The following is a 15,273-nucleotide window of genomic DNA, read 5'->3' on the forward strand; positions in this document are numbered from 1 at the left end:
TATCAATCTTGAATGACATGGTAATGAAATTATATCACATTATTTTGGCAGTAAAATTTTGGGCGTTTTTTTCTTGTAGTGGGCGGGTTTTGGTGAGCTTTTGGGCTGGAAATCACCGTCCCAATCTGGCAACACTGCCTTCAAGTAGCTGAATACTGAACAGGTGTTGATATACGTGGGTGGTCACATGTTAACATGTTCACAGTTCTGACGATTCCTGAATAATTCATTTTTGTCACCTTCATAAGCGGATTTAGCTTGTACTCTGCACAAACACATATACACTCACAAGGCTGCAATCTTTATGAACTTTCGCAGTAGCTGTATCCTCTTTGGAAGCGACTGGCACTGCAGGATCTCTGTGGCGACCCAGTGCTGCACTTCACTGCATCGTTGCAGGATCAGCTCCAGGTTAAGGGGGCGCCAGCGAGCCTGTTCCCCGTGGAACACGTAACACACAAACTCCACCTGTTCAAACAACAACAATAAAAATCAAACCAGAACAGGAACTAAGACACTGGGAAACAGAGAAACCATTGCATAACGTGCCATAAAGTTTTGTTGTTTTTACATGAACTTTGCTATGCGACTAGCCTTGAACTTAAAGCCAGTTTCCTAAGGCACACATTTGATTGCAATGGAAAACTACAGAGTGTGTATTGTAGCTCTCTTTTTATTAGTTTTTGTTTTATATATTTATATATCGCTTTAAATAATTTATTTCTGTTTTGGTGATTTTAGTACTTCAACTTCAGTTCAGTTAGTTGTCAAGGCAGCATTAATTTTCGAGTTTTTGTTTAAGTTTAACTTTTGTTCAAGGTTAAGTTTATCTAATATTTATATTTTATTTTATTTCATCTTTATTTCACCTCCTGAAAAAACATTTTTAATATTTTTATTTTTAGGTAACAATAACAACACTGTTTTAGAAATTTTACAACCTCTAAAATCAGAAAATCTTAGACTCACATTTATTTTGTGCAAAAACCTAAAAAGTAAATAAATAAATGTTACTAATTTAAAAATGACTAATTAATTGTAGCTCAACTGGAAGAGCATGATACTGGAAAAAAAGAGTTGTGAGTCTGATTCCCACATTCAAATAAAATTGACCTTGAATGCACTGTAAGTTGCTTTGGATAAAAGCCGCTGCCATGCACACAAAAAAACAACAATTAATAACCAGTTTAACGCACAGAACGCAATGAATTTGTCCTTTGAGAATGAATCTTCTGATATCTGGCTGGAAGCATGAAATTTTTTGATATTATTATGTGCACAATGCAATACAGTAGCTGTCTGCTAGACTGTCAGTGTGTGGTGAAGCAGTGCTGAATGCTGTAGTGTCCTGACCTCGTGCACACAGCTGAAGAGTTCCCAGTCGAACACCACCAGCTGATTGGCCACCTCCTCTGCACTCATGTCATGGAGTTTGCTGTCGCCTGGTGACCAGTGGATCTCCTCAGGGAGAGGTATCTGACCAACAAAGAAATGTGGATGAGGACCAGACTCACCAAAAGACACTGAGGGGGACAAGTCAATATGGGTTTTTAATAACTTCTGCATTTAGTGCCCCCAAGCCTTGAATATTTGCTTACAGCCTTGGGTTTCTAACTGCATTTTCTCTCAAACAAAGTTCTGTCATGAAACTCTAGATGGTACAGGCTAATTCTTAACTTAATTTGCTTGCAATCACATTATTCTCTATTAGGCGCAGCTGATTGGTTCATGCTGTATCAGTAGCCAATCAGTTCCCTGCTCAACCCTTAAATACTCGGTTAGCATTTGCCTTAGCAGTGCAGAGCGTTTCAGAAACCCTCCACCTTCCCCAGCTCCACCTCTATAGATCTGCTACTGGTAATTCATGCATGCTATATTGTACAGCAGTAGGGTGTTGTGTATGTGTTGGCAGTAGCAAATCCTGTACTTGCTCTGCAGCAGCAGCAGCGTAGCAGATCTATTCCGCCAAGACCAAGCACATCATCACTGTCATACCCATTACCATGCCAAACACACAAAGAGTTTTCATGACAGAACTACAATTTCAGATTTTAAATAACTGTGACACTGTGATACTACTTTCATTTTGTGTTTGAATAAAAAGAGATTTTGATGGCAGTCGAATGCCTTTAATAATTTCTAAACCACTGTATAAAGTCCTCAACACTATTGTGGATAACACCTTCACTGAACATTGTAATTTATGGTGTTTGACACATGATAATCATAGGTGAGCAATCCAGTGTGGGCATTAATGGTTGCCATTTTTGAAGGCATGGCAACACCACTCCCCCCACCCAACATGAATGTCTCGCCCACGGTTCTCACCAAGCTCTCGAGCTCTGAGGCCTCGCAGGCGAACAGGTGGGTGTTGACGCCCAGGGTGGTGAAAACGGCCTCGTCGCTGGGACGGAACACAGCCTTCTCTGAACAAACACAGATTAGATTGTGATGTTAAAGCAGATGATCGAAGACATTCTTGAAAAATGTTGTGACCCCAAGCAGTGAATCAAGGTCTGGATCATTATGTGTTTATGGGTACAAACTTTAATGCTTTTACCTCCAGCTGAGGTGACAGCCACCAGTATAAGGTTGGCAGGTTGGGTGGGCTGGTCCTCGCTATACTGGAGCTTCTCTTTCACCAGAGCCAAGATCTCCCCGACCCGGCATGAAAGACGGCTCCGAATGGTCACGTACGAATGATCTGGTGTGTAAACCCTGCAGAAGACTAAACAAGGACCAAATAGTCAATCCTGCTATCCAACACAAAGTCAACAGAGATGTCAGGCAACAGTATCACATGCTTTCATAATAATAATAAAAATAATAATAATACATTTTATTTATTAACCAACAGGTTATTATTTGGCAAAAATAGGTTTAGGTAGCTCAATACATTTGCTCATTACATATAGATAAGATATATATATATAAATATATTAAGATATATAAATTCTATAATAATAGTAATAATTATAGAATTTTCAGCATCATTACTCCAGTATGAAACCTGCTCAAGAAACATTTCTTATTATTATCAATGTTGAAAACAGTTGTGCTGCTTAATATTTTTGTGGAAACCATGGGTCTTTCTTTAGGATTTTTTGATGAACAGTAAGTTCAAAAGAACAGCATTTATAGAATAAAGCAAAATAATAGAGATATTTTGTGATGTCTTTACCGTCTTGAGTATACATACATATATATATATTTCAGACTTTCCAGATATCAGTATCAGCATCACCATCACCCATTTATACTGAATCATTTTATCACGAGTTGAATGAAAGATCCAAAACTTTGAATAGTATTATGTACAGTATTGACTTCCTCTCCATTAGCCAGTCACAGCTCTGACAAAAGCAGAAACTGGGTCACTGGAGGCTTCAGGGTAGCAGCGTTTTGTACTGTCAGATTGCCTATTGATTAAGGTCTGGGAAATCACTTAGCTTGGCTTGAGCCACTGCCCCGACAAAGAGTCCCATTCCATCAGATGAGCTCATTGCATCTATAAAACTTGGCAGACGCTACCCCGTGACCCGATTTGTCATCCTGGTTTCAATGAAGTGGAAGCAGACTGGCACTTTTACAAAAAAGGATGAATAAGATGATTCACTAACGGTATTCTCACGGGCGTTATTGCGAAGCTAAGCAAACGCAAAGTTAATAAACTGTGGTCAGTCTGTGCAATATTTATGCATTCTATTAAAACGTACTCTCGTCTGAGCCACGGAAAGCCTCTCGGGGCTGCAGGCAGGCGTCGATGCGTCTGAAGTGTCGGAAGAGCGGGCGGACTTGCTTCTTGCGACTTTCCTTGTCTTCCTCGGCTCTGTCGGATAGGAGGGAAAAACAAGTCAGGTAGCTATTCAAGTGTAAATAACTAAAGTTATTTGTCTCCAAAAGACGAATATCAACCTAAAATTAGTTTGGTAATGGCATCAGGGATGGAAAATGCTCTATGCATGGGCAAGATATTTGAGGACCGGTCATGGCAGGCTCTTAAACTATTTGTTATGACTGGACTGCAAGAAATTTTAAACTCCAATATGCCAGTGGAAATGACATTATGTTTACATGGCATCGTTATAATTTAAAGAAGCAGAAAGACCAAACATGCCACTGCCAATTTAATGTCAACCAGGTAATATATAGGCCTATTTTTATAAACTGGGATACAGAAATAAACTGTTTAAGGGTTTATGAAAAGACTGCTGCCCCGTTGAGAGGCTTTTAATGACACAATCGAAATTGAACACAACACATTAAAGTATTAATCTCTGCACATTAATTCTTCATCTGCTTCTAAAGCTCTTAATGTGCAACTACATACGCCTCATTTAATACTTTACAACTCATGATGTACGTAAACTAAGAGGCTCTGTTTCTTCATGTATTAAATGATTTCATGTTCCTCTATGATTTCTGCAGCCATTATAGCTCATAAAAAAAACATTTATAGCTTAAAATAATATTCCACTGTGAGGATGAAGAGGATTTGATGCTTACGGGCTGTGTAATATCTCAGTCCAGCGCTGAAGTTTCAGGACGTCTTCCACCAGTTCAGGAAAGCGACTGAGCTCCTGAACGGCGCGCAAATACAGCTCCTGAAACCATAGGTTGCATTATTATTAAAACCAGGAGTGAATAAAGAAGAAGCAACTGATGATTATGAAAAGTGAACGTCTTTATATACCAAAAATTGTTTTAATATTTTAATAATAATGAAATGGCAATGTGAAAACAAAAAGTTGCAGTTTATGGTTGTTAGAAAAAACACTTATGAGCATTCCTTTGAGGTTTTTTACACACGTGTGCAGTACCTTTGGGAAGGTGTTGGAGCGATCTCCCTCCTCCTGCAGTAAGTCTCTGTATGTGTCCAGATAGCGGAAGGCCACAGTCAGAACTGCAAGTTTCCGCTCAGCTCCCTCCCAGCCAGGCCAGCCCTCACCCTGCTTACCCTCTGAGCTGAATCTGAGCCAGGAGTTAAGAAACAACACACTCACGAGCCAACACACACACACCTGCGCTCACTAAATACACTGAATACAAATGTACACACATCTGAACCTGTACAGACAGGCAGACAGACAGACAGACAGACAGATAGATAGTTAGACTTTTGCCTTGTAGCCTAAAACGCAATATAAAGCTGGTGATTTTCAGCACAGATATTGTGTTGAGTGGGTTTGCAGAGTGCATGCGGATAAACACATACTCAGACAGCCGCTGTCCGATCACCTGACACAGATGCCGCACTGGAAAAACAAAATCTATGCCTCTGTGGCCAGACAGCCAGAATAATTACAACCTTTGAAAAGTATTGAGGGCGATGGAACACACCCATCACACCCACACACACTCTCATACACACACGCTACAACATAAGCACACACGGAATGGATTTTTTCGTTACTCACACACTTACATAAGTCAAGTTGGTGAAACATTACATAAGCATTTAAGCAGAGACATAATTTTTCGGCAGGTAAAAATGACCTAAAATCTGCAAAGACTCCCTGTCCCCAATCCTACCACTCATATGCGCAGGAAACCTGAAAGGCGGACTAAATTAAAACTGGAGTATCCTTGAGCCTCTCTGTCTATAATTAAAGAGTCCCCGACACCCCGTCTAAAATTGACACAACTATTCCCGTACATAAAAAGGCCCAAGAGGAGCTTCTCCAAATGGCATCCCAGATCTAGTAAATCTATATCCAGAGCCGTCACCTCTGCTTGGGTGCCCAAAGCCGCTGGGCAGCTGCAAAACATTGAACTCTGTTCCCTTGCACGAGTCCTGGATCGCGGTTTGGAGCCCAGCCAGGCCGAGTCCGCCGAGAGTGTGTGTCAACGTGTGAAGGGCTGAAAGCACTATCAGTCCTGATGAAAAGGAATCATCCTGCTTTGAAATCTTTTTATTAAACCCCTTAAATGAGCCCTGACTAGTGGGAAGCGTAGGAGACGGGTCTTTTCTAAGCAGGAAGCAGACATGTTGCCACAACAAAAAGATCTGATTAGGCCTGGATTAGGGATTAGGTCAAGTCAAAGACCAGGAAAAAAAGGTGTGGAAAGTAGAAAGATAAATGGCTCAGGAGGAGGGAGAGGAAAGAGAAAGAGAGGAGTGGATCATAAGGCGAGGTGGTGACGGAAGATTAGCAAGGGTCACTGATTCCCGCAGAGGATCCGCAGCAGACACGCTGCATTAGGAGCGCTGAGGCATGCAGACGGGCCTCCCCAGGAATACCTTTGTGCTCTAAAGTCCGCAGACAAGCCCCTCAGACGCCATTATGGTCTGGATGGGGGGGGCTATGGCACTCACAAAAGGAATGTAGGTCACTAAATAAGAGGGGACTTATGGAGAGAGAGAGGGGTGTCCTCTGCACACACACACACACACACACATGTATACACACTCTGCCTAAAGCTAACAAAACAAACACATTCCCCACATTGCACTCTTCTTATCTGAATTTCGGCAACCTCGACGGATGGACGGGGGGGGGGGTTGGAGACTGATAGAGGTAGGTTAGCATTGCGGCTAATTGGTACGTCATTTTGACCCAAATCTTAAGCAGCATGTGCGACTGCTCTTAGCCCCCTGCGGTAGACAGACGCTGGGATTCTCGGGCTATGTTTGTTGGCTGTTTTTAAGCAGATAATTCGGTTCGTTTTGGAAGTGTTTTGAAGACTGACAAGTGTTCCATTTTTCTGGAGTGTTACAAAGTAAACAAACTGATTGGAGAACATGTTGTGCACTAGCATAGCTGTCACTGCAATAATTCAATTTCAAACACAGTAACATAAACAAACAAAACGTAATAATAATAAAGCGTTTATTGTTGCACCACGAAATTTCACCAGAAATAAAATTATTAACTTAGACGTGATTTAACCAGTTCTGGGTCGAGATGGTAACCTTTGGACTGGAAAACCATAAAGCATGGTCATGCTAGACTTTGATTATGTGAAATTTCTTCGGAAAAAGACAACAGGATTTGATATCACACTATAGTACAGAGCCATTAAGGGGACATAATGATGGAAAAAAATTAGACGGGAGGAGAAATTATAATTCAATGCTTCTGTGTTTAATCACAAAAACTTGTGTCCTCTTGCAAAAGTATCGCATTCCAGAAGAAAAAAAAAGCACTGCACTGAAATATAGTTTTTCCTCCCATATTATACATTTTGCGAGTGAATGCAAAGTTTCTCAGGGGAACGTTAAAGTTAAACATTAAATAGTTTAATAAAAGTTCAATATAATAACTTTTATTAAATAATATAATTATTTTATAATAATAATAATAATGATTTTTCAATAATACAATAATAATTTTTCCCAACATAAATGATAGGCTAACCCTTATTCCTAATGCTAATGCTAACCAAAATTGATTGATGAGACCCTTATCCTAGCCCGTCCCCCATAAAACTAACTGGCTAATAGAAGCATTGATCCAAAGATGATGATCCAGGTCCATGTTCTAGTTGTATAAATCACCTTATGATAGGGTTACGGTCGCCAGTTAAAGAGTTTCAGAATTGAAGAGGTTGACACTTATGGTTCTGGCGAGAAGAAAGGATACTGCTGAAGCAAGACCTGCTGGAACTTGTCTGAGGCCAAGAAGATTGGGTGTGTCAGCATGAAGTCATCCAGGAGTATTTCTGCAAAGAGACAGAGAGAAGAACACAACCTCATTAGTGACGTCACAACTGAACAAAATGTTCATGTTTGTCTGAAACAAACGGCTGCAGAGATTTGACACGAGGAGGACGGAATAATGAAAGAGAAGGAAGCCGAGAAAATGATATCTTTAGCGCAGACTTTGTCATAGCTGTTCGTCAGGTTGTGAACACTCGTTCAGTGAGTATGAAGTTGAACCTGACGGCACAAGCCTTCACCTCTGCTAGCTCATCTCAAGGACATGCAGTGGGTTTGTGGGTAGAATAAATCACGGTGCTTTCTGGCCCACTTTAGATCACAGACACTCCCAAAGGCTGCAGTGATGTACTGTACGAGCATGTCTGCCTCTACAATATGAGCCTGAACAGTAGCAGACGAAAGTAAAGAGCGTGAAAAAAACCCGTCAACAGTGAAAAGGGAATCGTAAGCAGCATTACGAATGAACGGTACTTTGAAAAACTGAAAAAAGATTAGAAATGTGTATCATATCTTTCGTTCTGGGGCACATCTTGACAGTGAGGTTTTCAGGGACTGTATTTTGGCTGATTTGAGGACATGATGCTGATTATGTATCTGGGTTATATCAATGTGGAGCGCATAAATCATTGATACCTTACTATTTAAAACGTGATCGCCTAGAGGAACGAGAAAAGAGTCAGTAGCACAAAATGAATATGTCAGTTCAGTTCAAAATGCTAAAGCGTTCGCGTGCCATGTGAAACAATTAACACATTCCCTTTTCAGAGCAGTAGCTTAGACACAGAATCAACGTGTATCACTGGTTCAGTGAGACGATGAGTTTAACTAAAATGAACTGTCAGTTGAATTTCCTTAGTTGAATGAATCATCTGAACAGAAAAGATTCCCACAATCATCCTCTGCTTTACCTACTGATTTGCAGGCAACAACTGATCACTGATTGGTGCAGACGTGCTTGTTTCAGTTCCTGACTGTGATTATCGAAAAATGATGCGTACGTCCTCCTGCACACGGTGCACTCAAGGCGTCCTAATGTGCATATTAGAAACATGCTCAGACCTGCATACTTCACACCTCTGTGCATGTTTTTGTGAAGTCGCACCTCTTTTGAGAGTCACAGGTGAGGCGCAATGGAAGCTTGGGGAAGATAAGGTCACATGCACACCTCTCTCTCTCTCTCTCTCTATATATATATATGTGCAAGTTAAAGGCACACTATGCAGTTTCTGTTTTTCTCAAACAGTGACCCCTAGAGTCGCTGTGAAGTACTTGTATTTAACGTTACTGTCGTAAATACCACTCACGCAGAGCCGTCGTTTTCTTTTCCTTGACTCTTCTGACCGCGATTTCTTCGTCAACTCTGCCATGATTCACGCCTGAAATTCGTGCTAGTGTCTTCCACAGAGGCTGCTTAATATGTTGTTGATGTATGTGACGTCGTGATTCTTGCGAGATTTGTCAGGGCTCCACCTCTCAAACTTGCATTGCTGGTTTTGCCAGCGGCGTCCCCCCCTGCTTTGCTATCGGGATAATTCACCCTACTACGAGTTCGTTTACCATCGAAATGATTTCGACGCTGTTATATTATGGTACAAATCTTGCATAGTGTGCCTTTATAAGGTGGGCATGCGAGTTAGTTTCCTTCCACATCTTTGGAGCTGCAGATCTCTTGCGGTTGCCACGGCAACGCTGACTTTAGAGGCTGCATGTTGAGTAAGGAGAAATAAAATAGATTAGAGACAGAGAGCGAGACACACATACAAAATACAGACAGATGTACGCATACAGACAGATGCAAAAATAATCAAGGTAAAACCCACAAAAAAAGCAAATGGGATGCAAAGCCATAACGACGGCAAGGCAGACAGCCAGGTCAGGCGAGTCAGTGAGAAAAACAGGAACGGAATGACTGGAGGAGGAGTCAACTGGGTTAATTACCACCTCTGATAGCTGCAAGTACCTCTTGGGCACGTGTTAGCAACCGAACAGAAGACACGCGACGGACAACCTCTACCGAAGCCGATGAGGAATGTATAAGGTGTTGTGTCAGAGCTGAGGGTGTAGAAGATTAAAGCAACTTAACTTTTAGTCACCGCATGACGAAATGAGCGTGTGCGATTGTGAGGGCTGACTGGACCCCCTCCGGTCAGATGTATGTAAGCATTACATTCTAGGGCAATGACCATCTCTCTTCATTAGAATTTGTCATGGCTGTTGAGATTAAATTAGGGTGGGAGTTTATAATTCTCGATAACTTGTACTGCAGCAGTAATTGAGCCATGTGTTATGTCAGCGTGTGGGTCTGTTTGCCTCCCTCAGGCATATAATGCTTAGCAGAGAGCATCAAAACTGCTCTGGGGAGCCAAGTAAATTCCTGAATCACGTTAACAACCAGCGCATCACGCACATTTAATGCATCCAGCTGTCCTTACTCAACACTTTTAGCTCCGACTTAACAGCTTTGAGCCAAATGTAAGGATTTTATGCAAATAAAACTTTACCACATCAAGTTAAATCAAAGGAATAAAACAGGAAACTGCATTTCTCATAAGTTAACTGCGACTTTATATCTCTCAGTTGTGACTATCTTTTAAGTTTGACTTTATATCTTACAGCTGCAACTTTATTTCTTATTATTACGACTTTATATCTTACATCTCTCAATTGCGACTTTATATCTTACAAATCCAACTTTCTTTCTTATAATTGTGACTTTGTATCTTTAAATTGTGACTTTACGTCTTACAACTGCAACTTTATATCTTACGATGTGCCTCTATTTCTTATATTAAACTTTATGTCCTGTCTCCGAAACAGGCTTCCATAAGAAACTGTCAAAGCAGCTTAACCGTGTAAATGTTTGATATCCACATTTAGTGGTAAATTAGTCAGTGCTGATGTTTAGCTTGGAAATATAAATCAGCATGAAGATGAGGCACAGAAGACGCAAATATGACACCTTTCCGCCTCGCATGCTTTTTCTCTATTTAATCCCTTCTTTCACTGACGGCCCCCACATTCTCCAGTGTTCTTTCATCCATTTTCCTCTTTCGATTCACTAGTTTACATTATGATAGAGCTAAAAGTGTAGCAAATCTCCTGCCCAGATTGGCACAAAACGCATCTCTTTAAATGACAAAAGTGGGAATAGAGTAAAATCCAACAGCCACCCTGATACCCACACAAGCACATGCACACACACACAGACACATAATCATTGTCAAATATAGAAACTGCACATGTATTCTCCACAGCAGCACATGATCTCGCACTGTGAGGACCAAACTGAGCAGATGCAGCAGGGAGTTCAGACGGACACGCATTACACGTATAGAACACCCATCGTTCAGACAAGTGAAAATCACTCCCTTTCTTTTCATCTTAAGGTCAAGAGAAGCTCCTGCCAAAAGAAAACACCATAATCCTGCTGTCTTTAGACGGAGGGAGGTAACGGGGTGTGTGCAACTGAAGGCCGCCTCAAAGAATTTCAGTTTCAGCAAAAACAACCTTGATGAGACTAAACTAGGATCATTTCATGTGTCATTTCATGTCTCTCTAGAGTTTCAGAAGAGTTCTCATTCTCAACCATATCTTAAACTGTGCCCAGAATTTCAAAGATACCAAGTTTGCAATCAAAAGTCAGTGAAAAGGCACTTCCACCCTTTTAGGGCCGATTTCAATCAATCAATCAATCAATCAAAACTTTTATTACAGACTCAGGGTCCAATTTTTAAAACACACCCAACATATAACACAACAACAATAACAAAAAAAACATCAATGCTTAATGTTTCTAATGCTTTTGTATCTCAGAATAAATAAATATAAATATAAGTAAAATGCATATAAATAACATTTATAAGCTATTTTCTGTGAATGTGTGAGACTTCCAGTTAATTATAGGTTAATAACTTGAAAAATAAATAAAATTACGTGCACTACAAATCAGTGTGTTTCTGATTACAATAATAAATACTAGTTTGCAATATCAAGCAGCATAACAGACTAAATTAACTGGACATCTGAAGCCTCGCACATTCAAGTTACAAATGGCCGAACCCGCTCTTACTCTAAAAACACGGTAGATAGTATCATATTCATCAACTTCATAAAAAGAGTTATCAAAAATTATAATTGGTCGACCCCTTGGAAGACTGCCAGGGGTTGCGGACCCCCAGCTGAATTTTAACAACTGACATAATTAATACTTAAATGAAGCATAACTAAAAACTCCTCTAGGTTGAGAGAGCAACATTTGAGCAATTTCATTTTCCTCTGTGTCTATATATAAATGTTTTTAGGCATGGGGACACCTCAAGGTTAGGGGTCACGGAGGTTCTTCACGCTCACTAAACCGCTGTCGGTGAAAAAGGGCTAAGAATCCAAGCTGCACGGATGTGGTCAATGTATAGACTGTAATCAGCTGTAGATCGGAGTTTGGGATTTCAGGAGAGCGTAATGGAGAGGACCAGGGTGGCGTTACATAAACCATGATAGACATTCCGTTACCATGGAGGCCTTATCACATCTAAAACCCCCACTACCCACGCATGCTTTCCTTTCTCTTCCTTGCACCGTCTTTTCTTCATCTCTCCCTCGCTCACGTTGGTGCCTTTTGGCATGACGCACCGTGTGTGTGCATTGGTGTGTGTTTTGAAGGTCTCTGTTCATTCTCTGAGGCTGTATGCGCTTGTTCTTCGTATCTGCTCTATCTCGAACCCCCCCCTGCACAAAATTCTTCCATTCTGGGAGGCATTTCACCCTTCAACTCCCATCTTTTCTTTGGATCGTGACACAAAACACCATCATTCACATGCAAATCTGCTTTGGCGGGCCGCCAACTATAAGTAAATGCGCGAACGCCACTGGAGGACCGCCGCTATTCTCAAAACAATCCTTTGAAATGAATGCTCGTGGTGAAAACTTCCCATACAGTTTGGAAGGAAGAAAGCAGGTGCAAATGAAAATACATACGCTACGAGTCTTTCAAAAGCTGACAAAAGCAAGCAAAAGTCTATGTCAAGCCACCAGTCTAGAGAAACACAGCATGCGTCTCGAAAAAGAAAAAGAAACAGAAACACCTTACGGCCTTTAAACTAAAACAGAGTGCTGAATTTAGAAGCATGCCACTTTTTTTTAGGTCTAACCCAGTTCAAACTGGCACCAGGAGAGATTGCTCCTAGAGCAGGGCTCACAAAATGCATTTTTAAAGCCTGCTCTCTGGTCAACCGGGAGAAATGATTTGAAACCTCTGTGACTGGTATTACATAACATGAAAATGAGAGATATTTTAATAGCCGAACGAACAACATCAGTCCAAGATGTGCCCACATGAAAGCACGACACAACTGAACTCCATAATACCAGAGAACAGCACACCCGTGCAAACAAATCCAAACCCATAGCAGAGTTAATGGATTCATTTTGCACCCTTTTGTTTGCCAACAGTGTGCACGAACTTTGAACCTGGCCCTGAAATTATGCATTACCGCTGCAGTCAGTGTGTTGATGCTGCTGTTACTCGGGGCATTTTGCACATTTTTTTGCAACATCGAACTCAAATATGTGCAGTTTTATCACATCATTTCTTTAAAGACAGCGTGCACCAGGGGTTTGATGGTTCTCGGCATTGCCGCAGGAACTAGGGGTGCTGAAATGGAATTTAAGATGACGAAATAAAGTTTCATAGCCTACTTCAACATGTATTCAATTTTCCACCTTTATTCATAAAAATGTTGTCGAATGTAATTTGTGACTTTAAGAACTTAATATATTTCAACAGCCGATCTCGCACGACGTTTGTGACGTGACTACGCTGGTTGAGGAGCAGCAGAACTCATATGATACTTATGCATGTTCACCCAGACATCAATGAAAAGCTAGAGGTCTTGATTAAAGCATTCGTCAGCATTACTCCTGAGCGCTAAACTTCATTTGAGGATAATAACAGCTCCTGTGTAGTGAAATATACAGTGTTTTTAACATTTATTCAATCATGAGTTCTGAGCGTTCTCATATAACTCTGTCATCATTTATTTGTATGTTAATCTGTAAGTGTTGTTTGGGCTGTTTCATTTGAGTTTTTTTGCTGTCAAATCACTCTTGCAACACTTTGATGTTATACACCGATCGGTCTGGACAGCGCCGCTTCAGGTCAAACACACCTTAAATCTGCAGTGGTCAGGTGGTACAGTGGCCAAGTGCCAACTTCGAGTACTGCTCTTGACTGAATAACTTTTGTAACTTTAAAGGCCCTTGCACACTGAGTCCGAAATTATCGCATGCGTTTTTTCGCTTTCGCGATTCGGTGGCTCTGAACTGTCAAAACACCATTCAAAATGCTTGCTACCGATGCGAAAAACACAGAAAATCGAACCTGATTCGATTTTTTTTTTGACGGACGAAAGTTTCGGAGGCAGTGTGCAAGCGTGATTGACATAACGTGAGGTCGTATTTATTTTTTAACGTGCGAAAATTTCGGACGCGAATTTCGGACTCAAGGCCCTTGCACACTGAGTCTGAAATTATCGCATGCGTTTTTTCCGCTTTCGTGATTCGGTGGTTCTGAATTGTCAAAACACCATTCAAAATGCTTGCTACCGATGCGAAAAACGCAGAAAATCGAACCTGATTAGATTTTTTTTTTGACGGACGAAAGTTTCAGAGGCAGTGTACAAGTGTGATTGACATAACGTGAGGTCGTATTTATTTTTTAACGTGCGAAAATTTCGGACTCAGTGTGCAAGGGCCTCAGTCTGCAAGGGCCTTAATAAAGATGAATCATTATTTAATTTATACAGTGAAGATTATATACAGTGTTATTTTACATTTGATTACTTTATTCAATTTCTGTACCTGAAAACTACTGTTAGATCAACCTGAAAAACCTGACAACCTTTATTTTATTTGTATCTTGTATTTTCTTTATTTTCATTTGACAGTAGTCCTTTTTTTCCTGAACATAGCACATACCAAATCATACCGCAATCGAGATACAAACTGAACCTAGAGTAATTTGAACCGTTACACCCCTAGTGTGCACATATATTCCAACTATAATATACGGTATATAATTGTCACTATATCACCCTGTTTGGACCATTTCCGGCTACTATTCTTGTCACCCTAGTTACTGATTTCATTCATCATCAGTCAGCTGTGTATCGTTAATCACCTTGTTTGTCTGTGTATTTAAGCCATGTGTTTTCAGTTCACCCTTGTCTGGTCTTGTTCATGTATGGTTGTGTTTTGCTTGCTCTTCTTTGTTTGGCTTTACCTTGTGGATACTATTAAATACAGTATGAACCTTTCCTCTTCGTGCCTTCATATGCAGCATAACGTGACAATAGTATATACAATACCATTAAAAAGCTTGGGGTCGGTACGATTTTTTCAGTTAGACAGAGTTACATTTATTCTTTTATGCAGCAAGGATGCATTAAATGTACAAAAAGTTCATCTGTAATACAAAAGTACAAATGCTGTTCTTTCTATACATAAAATATTCCTAAAAACTGCATAACGGTTTCCAAAAAAAAAAAAAAAACATTAAGCAGCACAAATATTCATTAAGCTCCAACTCAGCATATTAGAATGATTTCTGAAGGATCATG

The 15,273-nt window shown here is 40.5% G+C and overlaps 1 protein-coding gene across 1 annotated transcript in view; it reads right to left on the reverse strand.

Moving 5' to 3' along the window:
* rapgefl1 (Rap guanine nucleotide exchange factor (GEF)-like 1) overlaps nucleotides 1–15,273 on the reverse strand; it is a 39,030-nt gene that overhangs the window by 15,873 nt on the left and 7,884 nt on the right. The window contains exons 2-9 of the mRNA XM_084434683.1: nucleotides 7,584–7,662; nucleotides 4,821–4,971; nucleotides 4,507–4,604; nucleotides 3,717–3,829; nucleotides 2,561–2,728; nucleotides 2,329–2,426; nucleotides 1,354–1,476; nucleotides 290–468 (exon numbers count right to left, since the gene is read on the reverse strand). Coding sequence (XP_084290809.1) covers nucleotides 290–468; nucleotides 1,354–1,476; nucleotides 2,329–2,426; nucleotides 2,561–2,728; nucleotides 3,717–3,829; nucleotides 4,507–4,604; nucleotides 4,821–4,971; nucleotides 7,584–7,662 — 1,009 coding nt within the window. The remainder of the gene's footprint in view (nucleotides 1–289; nucleotides 469–1,353; nucleotides 1,477–2,328; nucleotides 2,427–2,560; nucleotides 2,729–3,716; nucleotides 3,830–4,506; nucleotides 4,605–4,820; nucleotides 4,972–7,583; nucleotides 7,663–15,273) is intronic.

The sequence above is a fragment of the Rutilus rutilus genome (assembly GCF_951802725.1).
Source record: "Rutilus rutilus genome assembly, chromosome: 1".
NCBI classification, from domain to species: domain Eukaryota; kingdom Metazoa; phylum Chordata; class Actinopteri; order Cypriniformes; family Leuciscidae; genus Rutilus; species Rutilus rutilus.